The 26,089-nt window shown below is 37.1% G+C and overlaps 1 protein-coding gene across 2 annotated transcripts in view; it reads right to left on the minus strand.

The window, feature by feature from the left end:
- The window catches only part of ST8SIA4 (ST8 alpha-N-acetyl-neuraminide alpha-2,8-sialyltransferase 4), a 70,822-nt gene that overhangs the window by 37,090 nt on the left and 7,643 nt on the right, over window positions 1-26,089 (minus strand). For both annotated transcript variants that reach the window (XM_075411241.1, XM_075411242.1), the window contains exons 3-4: window positions 17,690-17,947; window positions 5,183-5,476 (exon numbers count right to left, since the gene is read on the minus strand). In XM_075411241.1, coding sequence (XP_075267356.1) covers window positions 5,183-5,476; window positions 17,690-17,947 — 552 coding nt within the window. The remainder of the gene's footprint in view (window positions 1-5,182; window positions 5,477-17,689; window positions 17,948-26,089) is intronic.

Genomic DNA, 26,089 nt, shown 5'->3' on the forward strand with positions numbered 1-26,089 from the left:
CTGTTTGTCTACTGTTTAATGCATATTCCATTAGATCTCTGCTACTGAGACCAGACTCTATACACCATCTACACCTCAAAGACTATCATCTCACTTGGAAAATTATATTAAAAATAATCCGAATGAAAGAGTTCAGCATTAAATCTCTGGCCCACTCATAAATCAAAGTTTCTGAAATTTGTTGCTAAATTCTATTTAGAAAAAAAAAAAGTTGTCTGGTTTGCTTATTATAATTACTTTACTATAATTAACCTTCCTGGCTGTAGCATTAGAGAGCAAATAAATCCTTTTAATCAGTTAAGCTCTTCATTTATAGATTCTAGTTACATCTTGAACTCCGTTACATATTGATTACCTCAACTTCTTCGTGACTAATGTCTGCAACTACGTTAAAAGTTCCATAAAACAGCTTTTTGAAACAATTTCTGAAAAAATCACGTGATCACCCCCAAATCACTTTCCAAACCCAATACTCTAACTTGAAATACAAACTTGTTGATCACGAATAACAAAAGCAAAATAGAGAAAACAAATTATCACATGAAACCACTTGACGTAAATCTACTGAAGTAAAAAATCTGAATCCAACAGCCATTTAAGATACGCTAATGATAAAAAAGTAGTTATCATGTTGGACTTCATGTTTACATAATCTGTTTCTAAAACTTCAAATCCCTTTGAGATCTTATAGGAGTGGCCATCAGTCACAGAAGTTTAATAAGGCATAAAATCTGAAAACAAGTAATTTCTTTTTCCAACACCACATTGCCTTTTTTATGACCCAAAAAGTGCACAAAAGAACAGGAAAAAAAATTTTTTTCAAAATGTTCTCAGAATGCAGTCATTATTCTACCATCCGATCAAAAGCAACTCCCAAATACTCTGTGCTGCTCAGAAAGTTTCTTTCATTAAAAGAGAAGGAAAAATAGGAGAGAGAGTTTCAGTCCTGTATTTGCTTGCAGAAAAACTACCCTATTGTTATGTAAAACAGTACATGAGAATATAGAATGTGGCCTCACTAGATCAGAATAGCAGTCTAAGAAAGTTTATGTTCTGTCTTCAGAAACTGGCTGTGCCTTATACTTTTAAGACTGATGAAACTAATCAGTCTTTAAAGATTGATTAAAAATCTAATTTGCCTGAACAACTTGGTAGTGTGATACACAGAAAAAGGAATAAAGACAATATATTCCAAACCTTGCAGCCATCAACTTGCACCCTTCAGCATCAAACAACTCTGTTAGTATTTCAGATGGTCAGTCGAATTATGAACTTCACTTTACTGATGTAAATATTAATTACTATATGACAGAATACACTATATTTCCATATTTTTAATATTTAGGTGACTTAAAGAAATATTGATATCAATTTAAATTTACACTGGGAGTTTGTTTGCTTCCACAAAAATAAGAAGACTTTATAACTGTAACTTTTTAGGACAGACCTCTTCTTAGGCAGTTTTCAGGCCTGTTGCAGAGTGGTTTATATTTTCAGATTATGACGACATGTAGTTGCAATATAATACATTCAGGTTTCAAATAAAAGCCTTGCTTCAACCAGCTGAATGATATGGTTATGGTATAGCCCGGTGGTATACCACATCTACAGGTGTAGGAAAAACAGTATGGGTGCATAAGTCTTCCAAAACAGCTTAATGGAATCTTTTAGCATATTAAACATAAAACTGAACCTGTCATTCGTCTCCATAAGAACATGCTTTCAAACTGAGGACAGTTTTTCAGTAGACTCTCCTGGTATTGCGTCTTTTGCACAGTCTAAAAACATCTCACTGTGTTTAAGTTGTTACAAATTTGGGAGGGTTTCAAGATACAAAAAGCAATGTAAGACCCACACTCACTGTCTTGACTGAGTCTCTTATCATTAAAGTCTAATTTCAAACAGCTATAACTATCTTCATATAAATTATTACTTAATGCAAAACATGCATATTCAAATAAAGAATAAAGCCAGAATGCTTTGAAATTATCAGGGCAACAAGCTGGAAACAAAAGAAATGAATACTCACTTGTATGGAGGTTAAGAGGAGTTTGGGGATGCTACAAATACTAATACAGGACAGTGGTTGCAAATGCTACATTCCCACATGTCTGCGCCAAACTTCTGTAGTCTTTAATGAAAACCACTGGACTACATTCAAGCACAAACATACAATTATCTGAGAACGCTCAGAGTCTACAAAACCAAGGTTGCAGATCATAGAATCATAGAATTGTTAGGGTTAGAAGGGACCTTAAAGCTGGTTCCAACCCCCTTGCCATGAGTAGGGACATCTTCCACTAGACCAGGTTGCTCAGAGCTCAGTTTGCAATTAGTTTTGCTCAGATGCAACTAGTTTCCTTGTGTAAAGTAAGAGAGTCTACAAAAACCACTTCTTGCTCTCATCAATAAATCAAACTCGTATCTCCCTCTTACAGCTTAAGAGGCTGAAAGACATAGTATAAGCCTTGCATTCTCACTATCTTGCATATATACTCAGGCACCCTATGCAGGAGATTAGGTGCTCTGCACAGGTCTTACTGTATGTTTTAACATGAAAATTTTGTGGGTAGACTTCCTGTTTTTGCTTGTCATTCAACTAATAAGAATCTTCAATCTGCTTATTTTACTCTTTCTGTTTTGCAGCAACACAGGCCTCCACTAGGTCATCCCTATTAACATGGTCACAAAGTCACTTGCAAGCAAAGAACTTGCAAAAGCATTAAATATACAAATGTATCAAAACAAATACACAAAAATTGTTTAGATTCATAAAATACAGAGTGTTTTATAGGAGTTCCTTTTAGCTGGTGTCTCTTCAGAGGCTGATATCATCAGTTTACACTACATTTGAAATAAATGTGAGCACAATAGATAGAATATAGTACTACGAAGATTTTCCTTAAAACTGAGTAAGTTGCACACACTGTTTTAAACAGCAGCAGACTTAGCTTTTAGTCCATTAGTTTTGAACTGAAGTTAGCAGTTGTAACTTGCTTAAACTTTCCCAAGTCTTACTGCTCAAAATGGATTGATATGGTAATCGGGTAATGCAGCTTTAAATTTTACTTTATTTTTCAGGTTACTTTACTTATTTGTAGAAAATACTAATTTTTAGCTCAGGCACACTTTAATTTAAGAACAGTTTCTGCTTATGAATTTCTCGTACTACCATGGTATTCTATTTGACATATAAACCTAACAGATCTTAGAAAGATGTAATTCAACCTGTAAAGACACAATATTCTTTCACTAGATTTAACTTTGCTGTAATACAAACCTCATTATTATTAGCTGGTGTTTTAAGACTGCTGTGAAAGAAATCTAAAGCAACTTTGTTTCAAATGCGTTACTGCTAAGTGTATCACTTCCAAACTTGACTCATAAAGACATATTCACCACATACACCTCACTTTGTAAACGCAAGAGTTAGACAAAGGTAAATTTGACTTCTTGTTATGTTCTTACTCAAATTACAAAAAAAGAACAGTAAAGAATACATGATGATATTCGGTTACTTCCCACAAGAACAAAAAAGAGAAAGCGAAGTGATTGAACAACAAGGTTTGAAGTGGAGAACCTAAGTGGAGAACTTACAGTCTAGAGCACTGATCCAACAACCTGACACATTTGTTCAATCATATCAGATGACACTGCTAGGTATAATCTGAAAGTCTAAAGTTTCAACACCAATACTGATGGCAGAGCCTTTGTTGCCTTTCTTTCAGAGAGACAATGTAGGTGCTAATTCTTTAAGACAAAGCCCCCTAAAGGATCTTCAAATTGCCCAACTGAAACACTGCACATCCTGAACTACCATTCACATGTGATAGTTTTGTCCAGATGCAGCAGTTGGAAATGAGAACAGCTGCTTGTAAACTGGAAGTAATATTATTTATTCAGATTTATACACACAATACCCGCTACACCTATCCATGTTACACACATTTTGAAGACTTGAACATTCAACACAATTGAGGCCCATAAATAGCTAATGTAATTGTATAACAAAACAACTATCCAAACAACTATGGAAACTGAGTAGCTCGATAAAAAAATAAAGTATTTCCAAAGGATTTCCAAATTTCAAAGGGAACAGATTATTTTTTTCCAGTGGCAGAAGTGTACCACAAGAAGAACATAGCAGTTAATCTATCTGAGACACGACAGAAGGCGAAAAGCACATTCAGAATTCCCAATATCCTGAAGAACATCTTTTTAAGCTTTATTCTCCTACTCTCATACTAGATTAGGGTTACAGTTCAATCAACCCCTCTGATCTCATTTCTGCTGTTGTAACAGTAAGAACTTTTTAGGCAGACACATAATCATTAACTGGCATAAAGCCAATACCAACACTTAAAGGCATTCCTCCAAACCCCACAGACAGACAGCATAGTTCAAGGAACTCAAGCTGAATATTATCATACTATCATAATTCACTGCACGAACAGATATTGCGCTACCATCATCTTCCGAATATTTTTCACACATAGCCCAGTATACTCTTACTTGCAGTGACAAAGACATTGGATCCTTAATCTGACAGCCTTGTTTAATTACGGGGTTTAAAAAAAGAGTCTCTGCACAAAGCATGGATGCACTTTTTTCGTAACAACTGGTTACATACATGTTTTCAGGGATTGTGATCAATATTTTTGAATTGCCAAGCATCTGGCCAAATTCAAAAGGGGAGAGATCACTACAAAATCCTAGACGTTTTAGGAAGGAGCTCATTATTGTCAGATCTGCCAGACTTCATCATTTACACGATTATTACCTTACCCTCTACACTATTTAGATTATGCTTTCTATCTCCATAGTCTTGCCCAAAAGAAGACATGTAGCACTTTCATGACCCTCTGATTTAATGACTCAATTTGAATTCAGACTATTTTTTCATTAATTTATTACTGTAAGAGTCGTAAAAAAACTCTGTACATAAAATTGAAAGCGAAAAGTTATTGTGTCAATGCATTTCAGTTGTTTGCATTAGAGCAGGCTAAATGAGTGGATGACTTGTATTACCAAACTTATTTTATCATAAATGCAATCCATTACAACAATAATGGAAATATCATACTCCTTTTAACATTTTACTTCAGCTTTTTTCTCCCTGCTAGGAATTCTAGTTATGAGCTTCATTGTGTCAAGGACAGACGAGTCTTTTCCAGACACTTACCCTCTGACAGCATGAATAAGTCTCAGTGATGGATAGGCGGTTCGCACTTTCAATTTATTCTTAAGGATTAATGCATTAACCCACTCCACATGCTTCTCTCCGCCTTTCACCATGAAAGCAGGGATCCAAAGGACACTGTCATTCAGCATGGACAGTCTATGCACAAATTTTTCTCTGTCACTCTCATTCCGAAAGCCTCCAAATGCTCTTTGTACAACTGATGGGTTCATGGTAATAAAATCAGACTTAGTTCCCACATCGGCAGCAAACTCCACCACAGGAGCTAGATTGCACCTGAAGAGGAAGAAATTAATGGAAAAATGAAAATAAATATGAAACATTAACTTAGAAAAATGTGTGTGTGAAGGGAAAGCTGAAAATGAACATGCAAGCCCATTTCAATGTGAGAAAATAATACCAGTGATAATAGCTGTGATAACACGCAGAATTTTACCCAACCTAGATACTCATTAGAAAAATTTAAAAACATTAAATATGCATAATGCTGTGAGAAAAAAAAGATTCTTTATACAGGTGAAAATCATGTCACCATGCTTTAAAACGCACTGACAGCTAAAATAGCCCTTATGAATAAGAGTATGCTTTCTAACACCTATTACCTTTCATTAGTGTTCATTTGTCATCATGTTACCAACAGCTCACACTCTTGAAGCAAGCCATGCTAGCCCATTAAGGTATAATTTATACAGGTTACTAATTGCACTTTTTTTACAATACGGTATTTAAGTATGAGCTACAAATGAACCTTAACCCGTGTTAAATGAGTTTTTGGTATTTTGGTTTTTAGTATTATCACTGCAGCTGATCGGATGTTTTGAAATTTACTATTTTCATTGCATTTAGAAATTAAATTTTTGGCAAAAAGCTTTAAATTTTTCCTTGATGTCTCACTTTCAAACCTTGCTTAATTTTGCAGTAGCCTTGTGCTTTTTTCTAGGCTTGAGAAAAAGGACTCATCAGGCCATCATTCAGCATTTTTTTTACCTCAGTTATATAAATACATCTATATGTAATGACACAGAGGCAGCATTCTCCATGGGCAGCATTGGATACAGGTGACAAAATGCAATTCAGAAATTAATTGTGATTTCAGTGACCACTGTGATCTGACTGAAACAAATCACCTCCACAACATCCTCAGTGAATTAGCCTGTAGCTAGTATGTCCCAAATAAGTATCCCAACACAATATTTTCACAGTTTAACAAACCGCTCTACTGAGGTGAAGGATGCTAAGAAGCAATGTCACAACTAAGTCCTTCAAAACATCTGCATGTTATTATATTTCTAATATGAATAGTATTCTATTAGTTCTGCAATTCTTTTCTGGTACTGTAAACTTTTTACTTAAGCTTACCCCCTACAATCTTCTAATGGCCTGATCTCCAATGTCATGTAAAAGTAACTGAAGTAGCAGGACAATATTGATTAACACCAACTGATGACCCGGTGCTGACTGGTAATACTAATTCCTCAGAACATTATTTTCATTCTGTAATTATCAACTAATTCCTCAGAACATTATTTTCATTCTGTAATTATCAACTAAAGAAGAATCCTGTTTTCTTCAGAAAGAAATGTTCTGAAGACCGTAAAAACTATCTCTTCTTAGGAGATAAAGCAGTCCAAGTTTCTGGTGACATTTGGGCAGATGTAAGCTTTCTTAGGAAACAGATTTACATTCTTCAGTATCTTTACACACCTATTCCACAAACCATCTGCATGTATTAGAGACTGGTAAGAGTAATATCTTTTAGAAAATGGTATTTAGGGCACAAGAAAAACTCCCACTGATTTCACTACTGGCTTTGAAAATTGTTTCTAAAAACCTTAATGCGTGAACCTATAACCTGGAATTGTCAAAAGTCTGGTGGTCCATAAAGTCCAAAAATAATAAAAATCAAACCAAGGACTTAAAATAAACCAGTCAAATTTACTGAATTACTGCTGCTCTTGAAAATACCTCTTTTAAGGGCAGACCGCACAACATAATGAAGGATTCTTCCACAGCAGCGTTTTTTTCAGTAGTCACACATATATACACGATGACATCTATTACTAACAAACACAAGACAGAGCTTGACACTGCAAATCCTGCTCTGTGTCCAAATTTGAGAAGAACCTATGTACCAACACTACCTTGTTTAAAAAGCTGTACGCCATATGCAAAGTGTGCACATATAACATAAGTTTATGGTTCTGATATGATTCCACATCTTTTGACAGCTCCTTTCTAATCTGCCAACAGCATGAGTGCCTAAATTTTCAAAGTGTATGTAGTTTGAAAATAGCATATAAATGTAATTTTACCTAAATCCTGAAAAAATCATCATAGGTATACCAAATACGCCTACCTACCTTGCATGTCATTATTGCTTCATCAGTAGTATACTTAATTTCAGATACTGTATTTTAGAAAGGTACACAGTGTAAGAAGTATAAATTCTTAACATATTGCATATTTGGATTTTTCAAGTATGACCAGAAAGTAAATAATGTGCAATCCAAATGCACTCAGTAAGAATGGGGTTGTCTACGAACAGTTATTTAGAATATTAGTCAAATTTTTCAAGCTTTAGTGTCTGACACCTGATTATAGTATTAGAAGCAGGTAAGGCATTTTGCTTTCCAAATGCTGAGCACCTCTTAACCTTTGATCTTTTAAAAATTTGGTTATATAATATGTATTAGCAGCAATGGTGAAGTTTGAAATAATGCGGTAAGTACATCTGCACTTTGAAAGACTCTTTTCAAAGAAGTAACTAGATGCTGTTAGCAATGTTCTGCTAAGATTATTATTATAGTAGAACACAAATGTTAAGACAAGCTCTACACAAATTTACACCTTTGTTAAGGAAATAAACATTACTAAATTAGCTGTAGTTGACCAAGTTATAAAAATATTACTCTTATTAAGCTGCTTCTCATTTGCTTTGAGTTTACTTCCTTCAAATAATTATACTAGTGCTCATTAAATTAGAACTGTCAATATGGAATATTTACTCTATCCACAAAGCTGGAAAACACAAAAGACCTGCTAAACCCCATCAATTAAAACCCCATCATTGTTCAGTAGGGAGTAAATGGAGCTGTTACGTCAGAAGTGTTTCCATATGCATTCAAGAGTTTATTTATTAGTGATGAACTGTAACACTTACCTAAACTACTAGTACCGGATAATTCATATTTCCAGATGAGTTCAAGAAAATTTTAACGAAAAGTATTGTATAATCATAGGCTCATAGAATAGTTTGGGTTGGAAGAGACATTTAAAGGTCACCTAGTCCAACCCTTCTGCAATGAGCTGGGACATCTTCAACTTGATCTGATTTCTTAGAGCCCCTTCCAACGTGACCTCGAATGTTTCCAGGGATGGGGCATCTACCACCTCTCTAGGCAGCCTGTTCCAGTGTTTCACCACCCCCACTGTAAAAAATTTCTTCTTTATATCTAGTCTAAATCTACTCTCTTTTAGTTTAAAACCATTATTCCTTGTCCTAGCGCAACAGGCCCTGCTAAAAAGTTTGTCCCCATCTTCCTTATATGTTTCAGGGCTAATAAAGCTATCTATTGTGTATTTTCATATAGACCTGAGTACATGTAAACAGCTTTTGTTATCTGTTTCAGAGCTTTTATCTTAACCCCTAATGCATCTCTATGCTATGCGACAGTTTCACGAGTTGTTGGAATTTTTAAGCTTATTTTGTTAGCGGATGTCAATGATCTCTCATCAATTCTCAGGACCCTTTCAAGTATTCAGAGACACATAAACATCTACTTATTTTTTTTTAAGTCAAATTAAGAAGCCTATCAACTTAACAACATTGAAATAGGCAATGTAATACCCTTCCCTTGATACATACTTTAATTCTAGCTCATTTGTCTTAAAGCACAGAATGCCAAATATATATACAACAGTGATAAGAAAGCAAGGGGCACTGTGCACCACTTTACCATTACGTACCTAGGAATTTGTACACAACAAATGACACCTTTTTTTTATTTTTTTTTTTAAGTTGTCATTGCTATACCAAGTCCATCAGGAAGAATAAATAGAAGACTGTAATTTACTGAGTTTCCTCTCTCACATGCCTCATTATTGATACCTTGCAAGTACATGATTGCTTAAAATTTGACTCGAAAACACAATTTTCTGCAACATACGATTATCTTCCATTCATCCTAAAAAAACTTCAGTATGGCATTCATATTAGTCAACCTGAAAGTTGAATATGAGCACAGGTTGTAATTAACAGTCACACACAGCACTGAAGATTGACTTGAGCAATTAAGCAAACAGCTGTAAATATGAGCATTAAGAATATACATCACATTTTAAAAAGATTTGTAAACCTGCTTCTCCTGAGCCCAAGCTATTGATTGTTTCCAGAGAAAATAATGAAATGTGGTTTGCCCCAGAAAAAAAAATTTTGCAAAATAATGGTTTTCATTAGTCCCTTCGGGATTTTTTTCCCCATAAAAATTCACTATAAACATATTCTTTAGAGCTAACAAACTTATGGATATTTTTTTTCTACATAATTTTGCTTAATCAGAAGCTCTATCTTCTTCTTTTTTCCCTTGCACTAAACTAGCAAAAAATCAGAGTCATTATTTACTCCCTTACTTGTTCTAAGCACTGTCTCCAGTAGAAGTGTTCAGAATATGGTCTAATGAGGCAAAGATTGGTACATCTGGGAGAGGTGGTTAGGAAAAAACCTAAGTGGGTGGGAAATATTAATAATCTGTGTGATTAACAGCATCATAGGCAATCATATGCAAGGTACCTAAAATTAATGCTGCAGTCCCTGCTCTTCCCATGACATCAGCCCAGACCATATCCAAAAACTAAGTACAGCCATTTCAACAGGGTGGTTAGTCTAAACTTACTATCAGACAACAATTATACAATTTAAGTAATCAGTAAGTTTACAAGGCCACCTAATTTACATAGTATTCATGTATAATCATGATCCTGGAAAGGCAAGCATATGTATAGAAAATATTCATAGTAAAAATCCAAAGGTTCCCACAAATGACCTTTCAGCATGATAGAAGACTTTCAACAGGAACATGCACTGCAATGCTATCACTAAAAAGACATCTGCAGTCAAAGGGAAAAATTAGTTCATATCTGAAATATCACATGGTATTTGGGTATCTGTAGAGTAACTGAGGTCCTAAGATACACAGACCAAGAAGTCTTAGTGATTGAAAACCTGCTTCTTCCATAACTGTCTGTTGCATATATGAGTTACAGTGGGATATATTAAGAAAAAGTGTGGGGGGCAAAACAAAGCAAACTGCTTTTTTGGCTGGAGTTGTATGTCATGAAAAAGGACTGAAGAACAGAGTAAGCGCTCCTATACCACAGATACATCAAAGTAATCAACCCTGGGTTTGCTGTTACAGCTTTATGGCCCAAATATATCCATTACATACCTAGTCTTTTAGAGAGCAGACGTTAACAAAGAAAATAATGAAATAATATTCACAAAAATATTCACAAAAATATGTTCAAATGAGAAGTCAGTTATTACACAGAAATTCAGTTGAACTTGTTTGGTCACTAATAAACATACAGCTCATGTATATGCATGCAAATGTCCAGTATGTAATATTCATAGGCCACATACCAGTATTTTCAAGTTAATTTTAAATAAAAGCCATCAAAATTTGCTTGAGTAAAAGTGATTCCTATTTCAATTTTATTTGACACTGAGAAGAATATTCTTCATAAAGCAATAATGCAAGAATTCACCATGAATCTGTATACTTGTTAATTCTTTTAACAATCTGTGCACTTGAGGTTTACAGGTTGAAATGAGTATTTAGATACCACTCTGAAGCCCAAGCCACACAAAAGTGCTGTAAAAATGTGCTTTGTTTCATTAGTATCTTTTTGTTGCAGAGCAAAGCCAAAAATATGCATCAACACAATATTACCCACATACACTCTGAGAAGACAAAAAAATAAAAATTAGATTGCTGCTGGAAGACATAACATTAAACCTCTCTGAAACATAAGGCATTACCTAAACTGGTATCAATAACACACACTCTTTCCTGAATAGCCTGAAAGCTTTTGTATTGAGGTTCATATCCATGTTCCTGTAAGAATCAAAATTGCAATCTTAAATTCAAAGATTCTTGACATTTAAGAAACAAACACTTGGATATGAAAGTAAAATCCACGGCTCAAGTACACAGGAGGGGGGAAAAAACAAGTTAAGTTCAAGGCAGCAGACAACATAACGGAGTACTCTCTACTCAGCTTACTTGCAGGAAGCACATCATCCTAATACCTGTGTATATGTAGCACATCATTTCACTCCATTCTTCAAACAAAGGTGTGCAGCAGCACTGTGGTAACTTTCACACACATCAAAAAAAGGATATTTACCAAAAAAACATGCACAAACCTCTTATCTCCCCCTGCCGAATCTAACGCTTAGTAAAATGTATGGATTCTCACATGTTCTGTATACTGGTTAAGTTCCTGATAAAACTAAAATTGCTGCAAATTAACTATAGGGATCTGTATTAGCAGGGAATCCCCTAACATATCCCACTTCATCCTAGTCCTCATCCTCTGCATGGCAAAACAGAGAATGTTGCATGAGAGCTACAACCTGTGTAGAGGCACAAGTATGAATTCCATTCACACACAGTTATCATAGCCGTCTTTTAAGATGCGCCATATACCATTATGGATTTGATATTCCCTTTTATAAGACAAGTCCAAAATAATCCTGAATTTATAACTGATTTCACCTTAGTCAGAAGGGATGCATTTTTGCAACATCACCTGCTAATAAACTTATTTCGTGTTGCACAAACTAGAACCTATAGTGATAATCATTAAATTCCTTCTTCCTAACACCTTCCTTAACACAAGTGACTGCAACGCAAGTTATCCTCAACAGACAGAGCACAGTGAAGTGACAGAAAAGGTCTAAGTGCCACTTTAGAAACAGTGGAAAAACACATTGTTTACCTCTTTATTTTGAGTCCTTGCTGCAACATTACCCATGAATTACAGAATTTTACTGTTCCTTCCAATACCATTACTTTGACACCAAAACAAAGACCGGAAGTTCTATCACAAAGTTTGTTGCACACGGGGAAAAAACCCTACAGCAGTGAAATACTGAAGATGATATTTTAATGTAAGAAAACCTGAGAAATGGAACTTAGTAGTTTCCTGAATACCTCTATCTTTACCTTTTCATGTGAACGTACCTTTATGTATTACTGTCTATAAAGGGCATATTCTATAGGTCAATCATCAAAATGCTAAAGAAGTGTTACTGTTCTGATATAGAAGACTTTAGAACAGTTCTGCAACACCACGGGGACAGAAAGGGTAATACATTTTTTTTTATTCTTGCAATAAATTCAGACAAAATGATAATTTTCTTGTTCTGGAGAAGCACTTTCAGGTCACCAGTTTGAAATGTAGAAAAAAAACAGTAGTTCAAACACTGAAAAATGAAGAACAGCAAAAAAGGCAATGTTTAGACTAAGACTGTTCTGAACATCATCACACCTCTATATCGAAATACTTGGTCAATGAACAAATGGATTAGTGAAGCTTTCTTGCATTTGAAACTGCTCAGAAAGCTACTAAATTAAAAGCTCTGTATTATCAACAAAAAGAGAAGTAACTTTAAAATAATTTTATCCTTTTATCTCAGGATAATTATAGAAAGAGTCAGGCTAACCCTATGTCTTCTACATTTGGATGCTCATAGGACACCGACTTATTTAAGAAACCACTTTGGAATCTTTGATCATTTGTGTATGTGTTTACAGAAGTCGCTTCTTGCTGATGTTTCCTTAGCCTTCTACACTTTTGTCCTTAAATCTCCTCCCATATCACCTACTTAAGAATTAACTTCCTTTTTTAAAAAAATATAGGAAGTTGCACCAAAGTTGGAATTATTAATGCTTATGGAGGGTACCCAGTACTGTGGCCCACCCGTGTAGGCAGCACCAGCTGCTATGTACTGACTGAGCAAGAGATTCAGCTTCATAAGAAGACATTGCTGTATCAGCTTTTGCCCCATGATGGGCTGCCTGGAGTAGCAGTCTTGCAAGGACCCTTCTAGCAGTTGAAGAAGTCATGAGGTGAAGCCAAAAAGGGAAAGCATGGCTGCAAGAAGTCAGGCCTTCTCCAAGGTTCTCCTGAGGTGGAGGCCAAACGTGTCTAACTTGACTGAAAACAAATAAGAGCTACGCTGGTACTCCCCCTTTCTCTGGCACCCAAATCACTGAGCAAGAACATCTGAAGATGACGGCTTTCTGGCTTTCTTCTGCTTTCATTTAATGTTTCAATGTAGTGTAACAATTTGTAGGAAGAGACAGCAAAAATAGAGCTGCCACATTTGGGAGCTCAAAAAGGTCTAACAAGCTAGTCATCATGTATTCGAGCGTTATTTTTAAGGCAAGAATCATGTTTTAAAATAAGTCTGTTAGTCACTTCAATTTCAACAGATTTGCTGGCTCTGAGAATCTATCTCTACTGGCACAGCGGTTATGCTCCCAGCAAGGTGTATTAAATAAATACTTGGACATAAAAGCTGATACAAGTTACAAAAAAACAAAAAAAAGAAAGTTCCAGCATGTAAGTACATTAATAGCCTAAATCTTAATATTCTGACAAATTTATGATTGTTTTTTCCTATCAGTTGAAGGAACAACACAGAAGAAAGAAGCTACTACCACTCTCTGCTTACATATTAATATTAGCAGGGAAATGTAAATTGTTCTCCTGAAATGAGCAACCACACCTCCATTGTATGGTTAGATGGTCTGTCCTTTTCTTCTTCCATCATAAATGCTGAATTTCACTAATTAAAAAAAAAATTGTTCTGTTCTTTGGCATTGTTCAAATTCTGAACCCAAAGCTGAACTGAATTCTTTTTGATACTTACTGGCTGTCAGAAGTAATTTCAGGAATCTGAAAGTTATTAGTTGACATAGTTTAGAGTTGTTATTTTACCTTTGCTCAAAACACAGTTGTATTTTTCAGGAAGTCCTATGTAACTACTGCATTTCAAAATGCACCACTTACTATAACAAGTTCATTTCTTCTGTAACAGCTAACAGCCATGGCATGACAATTTCAGCATGAGACAGTGTGACAATGGGGGAATAAGATGTATTGCATTTAAATCTCACAGGGAGTGAGCACCATGTATCTGACACCACAGCTACAGAAACAGCTGAAAACAGCACCCTGCGAAAAACAGCTCCTGCAACAGCACTCTGCCATTTATACATTTTAAATGTAATCTGGTTGATTATCTCATCTTTTCCTTCTAAATTATTTTCACGGAGTCAGAGATTTTTGAATGCTTTAGACCCTTTCTCAGTAGAGTATCAAATGCAGCATGCTTTAACTCAACACCGCAAAGGTAGCAGAGGTGCAAGGACTAAGCAACTGGGTGTAAAAACATAAGAGGTAGAAAGGAAAGGAATATGTGAAACAGGAAGTAATTTATAGTCAGCATAGGTTTTTTTTTTTAATAGCAAAGAGTCTCCTTGCATCCCATGTTAACTAGATGGGTCACATTTTTTGTCAAAGTAGTCATACGTCACTAAAGTTGTGGAACTAATCCATTTTGTCCTAGCAGAAGACACCTCCCCAGACTCTTGATTTCTTACGCTGTGAGAACAAAATAAGCACGTATGTGATCAACTAATTAAAACCAAGCCACTTTAAAATGTTCAGTAAATTCAGTCAGTACAGTAAATCTGCTTATGCTGACAAGATATTACCTTGCTTGTAAAAATGACCCTTATTTATGCACTTCCAGAGACATCCAAAGAAGAATAATTTTGTAATGTTTTACCTGTAAAATTTGCTGACAGAATTTTATATTGGCTTGCAAGCACGCATATTATTTGACTCTAGTGTAGGTCCCTAATTTCAAACATTTTTCATAATAGAAGTATTCTAATTACCCAGTGTCTCTCTTGGATCTATGTTCTTTGACAGGCATTGTTATATAGAAGGCACTGAATATGCTGGAATGTCGTCTCAAAGGAAGATGGACAGTTATCAGTAACTTTGGATGACTTTCAAAGACATTGACAGATACTATGAAGCTTAATTAAAGTGCCAGGTACTGACACACTTCTTTACCCTTAGTAAAGCGTACATTCTGTGTCTTTATCAGTTATTACTAACATCTTCATACCACCTGTACGGAAGTATTAAAATTCAGGATACTGAGTTGATTGCACTGTAATGCAAATACTACTGGATGTCTGTTGTATCCTCTTTCATAGATCGTCACTATCAGTTTTATCATTAAATTAATGGTGTTGGTGCTGGATCTAACATTAGAACTACTGCAACAACGTTCTCAAAAACACACACTTTTGTTTCCGATCTCAAAAAGAACATACAGTACCATCAAAATTAACTGGCTAATATATTCAACCAAAATAGCATGACATACTTGTCACAGCATATACGCAGAATCCACTCAGCATCAGAAGATTCTACAAAAGTGTTGCTCATCAGCCTATACATCTACCTGCATACAGTACATACAGTGACTGCTTTTGAGAACACCATCAGGTGGCAAGCAGAATGAGTGCATTTTGCTTCTAGAGAAATCATCTGAAAATAAAGACAGCAACATAGTGCCATGGTAGATTTGAATACCAGAATCCTAACAGCAATAAGGTGAGTGGTTACCAAGTATGCCAGTACCATTAAATCACATGATTACATATCATGTTGCATACAACACTTTTAAATGGAAGAAGAATAATGTAGGAAGCTAGGACTCTGAAGAATGCTTTGATTTTAACTCAAAATACAAATTAATTCATTGCTATTTACTTTAAACGGATGTTATGTACCCATGTACTCATCCAGTCATATATAAATAAATATCACAGTTTAATCTATGAAATAATCTGTGAACTTCCAAAATGTTTTAACTTTGATTTGTGAATCCAAAAATTTCACTCTATTAAAACTCTCTATAAAGCCCCAGCGTCAAGTATTCTATTCCTAGAACCTTATCAAGATTATTATCCACAGTATCATCAGACTCGTTGCTATACTGATTACTTTACTGGTCATACACCACGAGATGTTCCTCCCATCTAAATAACTGATTAGCAACTGTAACTTCCCGATGTTCCTATTACATTTCACCATTCTTCTTTTACTCATACACAAATACTCAAGAATATTATGCTTACTCCACATGGCTTGAAACAGCTAAAAATCTTCTGTCAGATATCATCACCTAGTTTCACGGCTAGTTAAAACATGGGGAAGAGTATGGGAGATGAATCCAAAGAAATTCAGCACACTAATTAGGTACTTTGCCTTCTGAAATAAAATTTTCATCTAGAAAATCCAGTATGTGTTTTTTTTCTGTAGTCCTGTTTAATGAATCACATTTAATCTCTGAGAGAGTACAAAAGCACACCACAGGCTAAATGTGGTATTTATTTTTGGATTCCTTCTGCAGTAAGGATGTCAATTTGAAAAACGAGTGGTACAAGCAAACCAATTAAAGAAAATGATAGAGTGGTGCGTTATTGTTTGAGTTGCCACTTCCTAGTACACCTTTCAAATAAAATACAACTTCCATGTGTATACCCCATTTTGATTTATGTACTGAAAAACTTAATTTTTCTTTTCCGTATACTTTTTGGTATTTTTTTTTTGCCACCATCTTTCTTCAAGGTAAGAAAACGAGTAAATAGCTTGCAATGACAACTATTTCCATACTGTTTTCTGTCACTGCCCTTCTGTTTTCTGCCCTTTCACCCTTCTCAGACCAAACCAATTGAAAGTTCTGCTTCAAAAGCAAAAGGACCAGTCTCTTCGCTAACCTTCTCTATATCCATATAATGCCAGGCTGTGAAATGAGTCCCACTATTCCTCTTTATTGTCTATTGATATGTGAAGTCCAAAGGTATTCTACTGTGTGTGTTTGAAGAATGAATAGAAAGTGAAGCATATTAACATTTTTGCCCAAGCGGCAGAGATACATTTTTAGAATAATGTGAAGGGATTTAGATGTGTGACTTGCAATTACCTTAATGGCAGCCATCTGGTTCAACATCAATACATCACACTGAAATTTTACCCCATGCTGCACATAAGTAACATAGTAATTTACAATAAACCATCTTTCTTGGCCAGGAGTTAAGAAAGAACATTTTTGAAAGAGAAAACATTTAGCATTTATTCCACCAAGGCCTCCATACGAGTATTTGTTTTGTCTGGAATAAAAACAACAAACCTCTCTCCTCTGGCCCTTATTTTCACTGTAAAAATAATCTTCTTGTCAAGCATATGGGCATATATTTAAATTTGGGGAATCACTCAGTAAAGGATATTAGTCTATCAGATAATGCCTGAAATCTGCACCTCAGATTAAAACATCTGCTCCTGCTTTTTTCCAAGGAACATAGCAGGCTGCATCTTCAACAGCACATGAAAACTCACCTTATTACAAAGTCATGGCTATCAATCTCTTTTCCACATCCACTGTCCAGAAGGATGCCAGAATTCCCAACAACTGCACAGGTTTTAAATCGGCGATTCTTCATTGGAGAAACTTCAGGGAGAAGGCTGTGCAAATCCTGAGAAATGTTTAGTGTGCGACGTCTGTCCAGTACATAATGGATTACATCTCCCGGCTTGAAGCTGCTTCTGACAACTGAGACATCTCTTTCAGCATCCAAGAATCGAAGAATGTTCTTTCTGGGTTGACAGAAAAATGCACAGATAAAACCCGACACTCACTGTTCACATGTATTTATCTAATAGTAATACTGACTTTAGAGAGCGTACAACACAAAGAGAGTGTACAACACAAAGCAGTGGGTAGATAGCACCAGACAGTCTAAGGTCATTTCCCATGCTCTAGGATGGAGTTAGAGCAAAGCTGTTAGAACAGAGTTCAACTCTCGCTTACAATATAACATGTAAACACTACAGTGATAGAGCTTAGTGACTTCCTACAGACAACGGCTCTGAGAGACCAAGGGAAGATGACTTTGGAAATTAGAAGGCATACTATTTTTGAGTATTTTACAAAACTTTAGAATAAACACATATTTTATAAAAGACTAGAGCAGTTTTATTTCATAGAAACCTAGTCAAATATATGAGGTATTTATGATTCAGGAAACAAACACTTCACTACAATCTCATCTCTCACAGATCAGATTGGTTCCGGAACGGCCATGTTTTCTTACAGATCCTTGTTTCACCGCAAGAGTAACATACTAGTTTAGTGTAAACTTGCTCCTAATTAAGTTCTGCCAAAATTATCTCAATTAACTTGAAAGAATACCCACAGTCTTTTGTACCACTTTAAACAAAATCAGCTTAAAAACATACAGCATATTAAACTACTGCAGCTCAGGGTCTAGTCAAGCTGTTAGCTGAACTCGTAGAAACACATACAAACTCTATCATTGCTTTGAATCAGGTTAGTCCAATTCTTTGTCTTGCTTCTCGGCAACCAATTGTTTAAACTATTAGCCAAGTTCAGACACACACAACCAAGATATGAGGGTTTAACAAGCTACCATGGGTCAAGTGAACTATAGTAACTACACAGTTGTATACCCCCAGTCTGTAGCAAGTAACAGGTGAAGAATGTCTGCTTAAATGTCAGCTGAAGAAGTTAAGTCATGGTATTTGTACTTCCTTACAGGGTGGGGGTAGCGTCTAAAAACTGACACACTTTCAATACATAAGTTCCAAAAAGATGCTTTTAATGACTGCAGGTATGTAATGACTGATACCTGCACTGGCAGTGTTGAGCAGTTTTCAGTACACACTTATTGTTAGTATACAAAGCTGGAAAGGACTCCAGGACAGAGCTGCAGGAGTCCCTGGTAGCTCAGGACTGCAAATGAGCAAAGCCTTACAAGTTTGTGTCCATCCTTGCTCTGCAAAGCATGTACGTTTGTGAAGAGGCATAAAGATCACACCTGAACTTAAGCGCATACTTAAGTACAACATACTTCTGGAACAGACGCGGACTGCTGAGCTGGGGCAGGGTGCTGACTATGTGTTAATTTGAATAGAAACTTTTGCTTCTGCAACTCTAACAATACAAGAAGAAAAACCATATATTTTCCACTGCTGTCAGCAGGTAAGGTGGAATTTAAACTGAACAGACATCTTCTTGAGTAAGAGAATGCTGGTTTTACGTAGTAAGTTTTTAGAGCAGAACTTCCCTAGAGCAGACCAAAACAGGAAAAGATAACTAGCTGCTGCAACACCCACTGAGAGACATAAAGGGGAAATAATCCCCCACAAGTGAACAGGAACACCATGCACACCAACCAGCTCTTGTGTCACTGCCTCAAGTGGGAAGAATGTATCTGAACCTTGCAACCAGTGACACAAAATACTCAGCCTGGAACTAACCTTAAAAGCCATAGGGGAAGTGAAACATGGCAAAAATATTTTTTCAAGTGTTTCACCTCTTTTCTTAAACTAGGACAAAAAAAAAAAAAAGCAAAGAATGTCTTGGGCTGTCTGTTATAGCTGTCATGTCTGAATGAAGCAGCTTGTGCTGAGGCTTGTGAGGTACTCAGAATAACAGAGCAGGATAGACAATTTTAGAATCCCGAGTATCTATAGCTTTTGTTAAGGTCAGGCCAGGTATTTCTGTAAAAGAAAGAAGATGACTTCACCTCAGCCTGCAAACTGAATGGACTTAAAATCTCCATGGGTTTGATAAGCCTCACTTTGTGGATTCCCTGCAACACACATATAAATTGCTACAAAATGAAACAGAGCAAGAAAGATAGAATTGCCCAGTCTATCAGTATTAAAAATGACTAAAATTCTTCATTACCAAAGAACAGAGCTACAAGAACGGTGGCTGTAAGGGACAAGATGCATGCATCAAAAGTTATCACAGAATCATAGAATCATAGGTTGGAAAAGACCTTTAAGATCATCAAGTCCAATCATCAACCCAACACCACCATGCCTGCTAACCCATATCCTGAAGTGCCACATCTACATATTTTTTAAACACCTCCAGGGATGGTGACTCAACCACTTGCCTGGGCAGCCTGTTCCAATGCCTGACCACTCTTTCACTAAAGAAATTTTTCCTAATATCTAATCTAAAGCTCCACTGATGCAGCTTGAGGCCACTGTCTCTCATCCTATCGCTAGTTACTTGGGACAAAAGACCAACACCTGCCTCACCACAACCTCCTTTCAGGTAGTTGTAGAGAGCAATAAGGTCCCCCCTCAGCCTCCTCTGCTCCAGACTATACAGCCCCAGCTTCCTCAGCCACTCCTCTTATATAAGACTTGTTCTCCAGACCCTTCGGCAGCCTTGTTGCCCTTCTCTGTACACGCTCCAGCAACTCAATGTCTTTCTTGCAGTAAGGGGTCCAAAACTGAACACGGTACTCCAGGTGTGGCCTCACCAGCGCTGAGTACAGGGGCACAATCACCCCTCTATGCCTGCTGGCCACATTATTCCTGATACAAGCCAGGATGCCGTTGGCCTTCTTGGCCACCTGGGCACGCTGCTGGCTCATGTTCAGCGGGCTGTCAACCAACACCCCAAGGCACCAGGCAGCTTTCCAGTCACTCTTCCCCAAGCCTGTAGATTGTTGTGACCAAAGTGCAGGACCTGGCATTTGGCCTTGCTGAACCTCATACAATTGGCCTCAGCCCATTGATCCAGTCTGTCTAGATCCCTCTGCAGAGGGACACTCCCACACAACTTGGTGTCATTTGTAAACTTACTGAGGAAGCACTCAATCCTTTCATCCAGATCATTGATAAAGATGTTAAACAAGACCAGACCCAAACCTGAGCCCTGGGAAATACCACTCATGACCGGCCGCTAGCTGGATTTAACTCCATTCACTGTATCAATAGCATCAGCGAAGCTATGCAAAGACTCGCTTCACATGCACTCCGACATGAGAAGGGGTAACCACAAAACAATCACAAAAAGCAAAAGAAATTATGTAAAATGTACAGAAACCTAGGGCTCTGACTAAAAAAAAGTCACATGTGATTACCAGAAGATTCATTTTAGTAATCTAAAGCACCCGTTCCTGATACCTGGAATTAATGAGCCTAACACTATTTCTGTTAGCAAACAAGTAGCAATATTTGTGCATGATTAGAGTATCTGGCATATTATTTCAAAACGTAAGAGGAAGGCAGTGAAGTTATCCAAACAGTGACAAAAAAAAGAAAAGCGCCTTGGCTTCCATTATTAATTTGGTTACTTGCCAACAAGGCTTATTTATCTATCTATGTGCTTACATAGGCTCATCGAAGTCCTCCAAAGGGTTTCAAGTGGACCTGAATTAGATTCAGATAATTAACCACTTATTCAACAGAGCTAAAACTTCCAAAATATCTAAAGAATTAATTTTTCAATAAAATTTTGACATGGGCAAAAGTCACCGAATCTTAATATCTTCTCACATATTTAAAAATGTTTTCTTATCTGAAGTTTTTAGTAGCATTTTAAATAAAATGTATGCACAGGTATTACAGTACACGTAAGAATCCCTTATAAGAGATGTGTAGTAATGTTATCATTAAAATATTTTAATGGATTCATCTGACTGTATCCAGATATGTTTTAATACTGAAAGAAGTAAGATTAAGAATGCAAAGTTCATGCTACCGTTTTAAGTTCCTCTGTGCTACTAATTCATCTGTACCACAGGGATTGCAGTACTTCTCGTTTTTACATAAGTGCTAAGGGAAAAAAAATTTACTAAGGCATATGACAAAGACTGAAAGTACATACATGAATGTCTCAGTCAGTCTTGATGCTGGTTAATAATAACAACATGTTTAAACCTCTGTTCAGTGCCACAAAGAGCACTGAAAATAGCAGAGGAAGGTTACTCTGATTAAACAGACACGACAAAACAATTTAAGTAAGTGCTAATCCACACCCATCTGCACATAAAATTCAAAAGTAAGCTCAATTAGAGGAAGTAAAAAACCAACATGATTTTTAGTAAACCTTGAAGCAAAGGTGTTCTGCAACTTTAAGCTAAAATGTGTAAAGAAACTGTTTTATTTGAGGTGGTCTTCAAGATTTGTTTTGATGAATAAAACTGTATCTGGGGTGTGGCCTAAGCCCTCTGTGTGCAGATGAGGCAGATATGGCTTGCTCTTATTTGAAGCCAAGCAGCTGTTTGCAACAGACTCACAGAAACATGGTGTCGCAATCTGTGGTTCACGTAGGTTTTCTTCTCTGATAGCGAGAAACAGATGTTCATAACATTCAAATACCAACTACAAGTTCCAGTTATCTGATAAAGTACATGTAACAGCCAGCACTGTCTCTGAATAGCTTTCCAAATGACATAAATATGTATTGCTCTGGGACAACATGGTGACATTCTTCTACTTCTGAGCATTTTTCTGGTTTTATTTTGTACTGTAGCCTTTGTACAACAGAACTATTGTATAATGGCAAACTCTCTCTCAATCTGCCTCAGAATTGTGTGATTAGGGAAATAAATCACTTAAACATTTGACTTCTAAGATTACAAATAAGTTTACAATTTTTGACATTATCAAGACCACTGAAATATGACCTCCCACACTTTTCCTGGGAAAATCATTCCTTCCGAGCAAGACAGTGTCAGAAGTCCTCGCTGTTGCAGCATCTGGACTTATCTGGACTCCAGCCATGAGGGGAAGCCCCTAAAGTGCGTCCTCAGTACCCAGGAAGCTGGGCTAGCTCACCAGCAACCACGTTACAGAAACACAGATGGACTAAGTGACTACCGAGCTCACAGTCTGCCCCCACTGAAGATGTGACTTTATCTACATCACCCTCAGCCCATGTTTATCTAATATGTTCCCAACAACCTCCTGTGGTGGGGACTCCGCAAACTCTCCACACAGTCCGTCAGTACTTCCCTAGCCTTACCGGCAGTACAATAATTCTTGTGCTAGCTCAGATCTTTCCCACAGCAAATGAAGCCTGTTCTTGTTCCTTATACCTTGCCTGTGGAGTACAGCCTATTCCTGACTCTTGGCAACAGCCTTCATTTACCCAAGGCTAAGAGGTCATCCAACATTTTTAAAACTTTTATGTTTTAATTGGACAGGTCACATATTGTAGATCTCTGACCCCTCTTGTTGCTCACCTACAGACTTTCTCTGACTGATTCACACAACAACTTTAAACAACTTGATTTTCTAACCCTAAGAAGTCCCAACACTTCCTTGTACTCCCCAGCTGGAAGGCAGAAGGCGGTTTTCAGTCTTTGAAATCCTCAAGGTCTACAACCTAGGTAAAATATACTTTTTGCCAGCTAAACTAGTTTAATTAAAAAAACAAAACGAAAGAAGAATTAACTGTGTGGTAATACAAGGTCACAGCCTGCCCTTGTAGACAGCTACAGCTACAGCTCCTGTTGGCCACCTGAGGAGGCAGCGGGGACTGCAAGTGTTTGTATCTGTGTTAGGTCTGGCTTTAGTCTGACTGAAAGAGTTTTAAGAAAACCTCTTCAAGGAAAGCAGCATCTAGAAATTATAGAACAATTTGGGTTAGAAGGGGACTTTAAAGGTCATCTAGTCCAACCCCTGATTTGGATTTCTTAAAAACACGCCTAAATGCAACTCTACCGTGGAAAGTTTCCTGGCATTCCCCAGCCCATGAAGGACCACACAAACAGAAGTGCCACATTATGGGAAGCTGCTGTCTGGCTCTGCCCCTATTCTAGCCCTCCTCGTGCCCTTCAGGGCACCCCACTCTCCCTTGACCAGAAAGGTCACTTCAGCAGCTGAAGCACTTGCTAATCAGGCAAGCATGCAAAAGAAAAAGAGGGCTTTTATGTAGACTGTGACCCAACTACTGCTCACCATGTGAAGGCCAGCCGTATGTCAGCTTTTCATTAAGTTAAGCAAGCTAGTGTCAAAAGAAAGGAGTCAAAGGAGTTAATCGCTCCACTGACAGTGAACACTGGCCTTTCAGTTGGGGCAATGGTCTAACGAGAAAAAAAGCTCTTAAGGTTTATTATGACTAAACAAGGCTCAGCAGCCCCACTTTGCATGTCTTAGAGACACAGAAAACCAGAAGGAAACAGTGCAACTGGCCCCAGAATGTTGCTCCAAAAGCTTCAGAACAATTGTACTGCTCCATAGCTGTTTCATATTAACTTGAAAGATAAACAATGATAATAATCTGAAACTTTCTAAGGAGGAAGCTGCACTTTTTTGTTTTTATGATGCTGTTAACATCTTACAAGTTCTCACATTTTTCTGACAGGAAACTTCCACTCATCTGTTACACTGCAAAGAGATAAATACATCTTTGACATACTTTTTTTTTTTTGTTCATTTTGCCTTCTTCCTGCAATTCAAAACCTTCATCTGCTTGCTCCTTCCAACACAAACACCCACATTTAATCAAAAAACATGTGGAAGAAGAGAGCCACACCGAGACATCAGACTGTAGTTCTTTTCACACAGGTCACAGATGTGCTGGTGCCAGTCCTGTGTGAATAGGTTTGTACCATCTCAGTCACATCTCTCCTTTCTGCAAGCATGGCCTTCAATGCACCTAAAATTTCCTCATTTCCATAACTGGAAAACCCATATTGCTACAGAGAGTAGAAAGTACTTAAGACACAAAACCTTGCAGATGGTGGACACTATCTTCTTCGCGACTGAAATAATTCAGACTGAAGGGGAGCCAAGCAAGCAGTCTTCTTCCCTTAGGCACAGGAATTACCAATTATTCTTCAAAGAAGTTAACAGCAATCAGAAAGTAACATCAGTTGGAAAAATGACTCTCCCACAAGACCAATCATGATTGGCAAGGCAGCAAATTTGCTACAGTCTGAAGTAATTAATCATACCCATCACTTCCACCTCAATCACAGAAAGTCTGTTCTTTGTTTTAATGACAGCCTAACATCTCCAAAGGGTTGCTGTTCTCCCAAAAGAGCTGCTACACTCCCTAGACCGCCTCTTCTGGCTCCAAAGTCCCAGAGAGCATTTTGTGACACCAGAAACCCAGTGGCAGCTTTTCGTCCTTCCATGGGGAGGTCCCTTTATCCTCCCAATAAAGAAGTTATTTCAGTCACTGACTCCTATCTGAGCCTGGCCTTGCCAAGAATTCATAGGACCTTTGAGGCTGATAGATCAGTCACTACCCTGAGCAAAAATAAGATGGCCAGAGATGATGCTCACTGTCAGCAAAGCAAATAGAAAAGCATAATACTGCATCTGCCAGCCAGCTAGGTCCAGACATACCATTGATCAACAGTCCTCACACAGCGCAAAACTCACTATCAAATATTTCCTACATTTTAAAATTGTTAATGTGGGTGTCAAGCTGATGTAAGACACAAAAGTAGTGGTCATTTATGGATAATTATAAGTTATATGAAATGTCTTAATGTTGTACAGTAATGGTTTCACAACTTGTATCTCCACTGCTAAGAATGGCTAATTTTTTATACAGTATTCAACAGGCACTAGTTTTTTTCTTTGTTTGTTTCTCTTCTACTGTTATTTGCTATGGTCAACCTCACACCACAAGACCACCACTGTTCACATTAACAGTTGCAATAACAGAGTATGAATCATCTTCACAGTCTACACAGTGCAGGTAATGTACTTTGGAGGGCTAAACAGTTAGTTTAACCACATGAACAATCTAGGAGGTTGATAGACACATTTGAAGTTAATCCTGATAGGTCCGTAAGTGTAAAAATATTTACAGCTAAGATGCTTCTTACTGCTGTGACAGTGAAGAAAGGCGTATAGCAAACCGCCTGCAAAAGTGAAAGAAGAATGCACATTGTTTAGTCAGCATCAAAATGGAACACATATCACAAGGGCCTGCATGTGGCTTCCTCAGGC

This window comes from Opisthocomus hoazin, chromosome Z, assembly GCF_030867145.1.
Source record: "Opisthocomus hoazin isolate bOpiHoa1 chromosome Z, bOpiHoa1.hap1, whole genome shotgun sequence".
NCBI lineage: Eukaryota > Metazoa > Chordata > Aves > Opisthocomiformes > Opisthocomidae > Opisthocomus > Opisthocomus hoazin.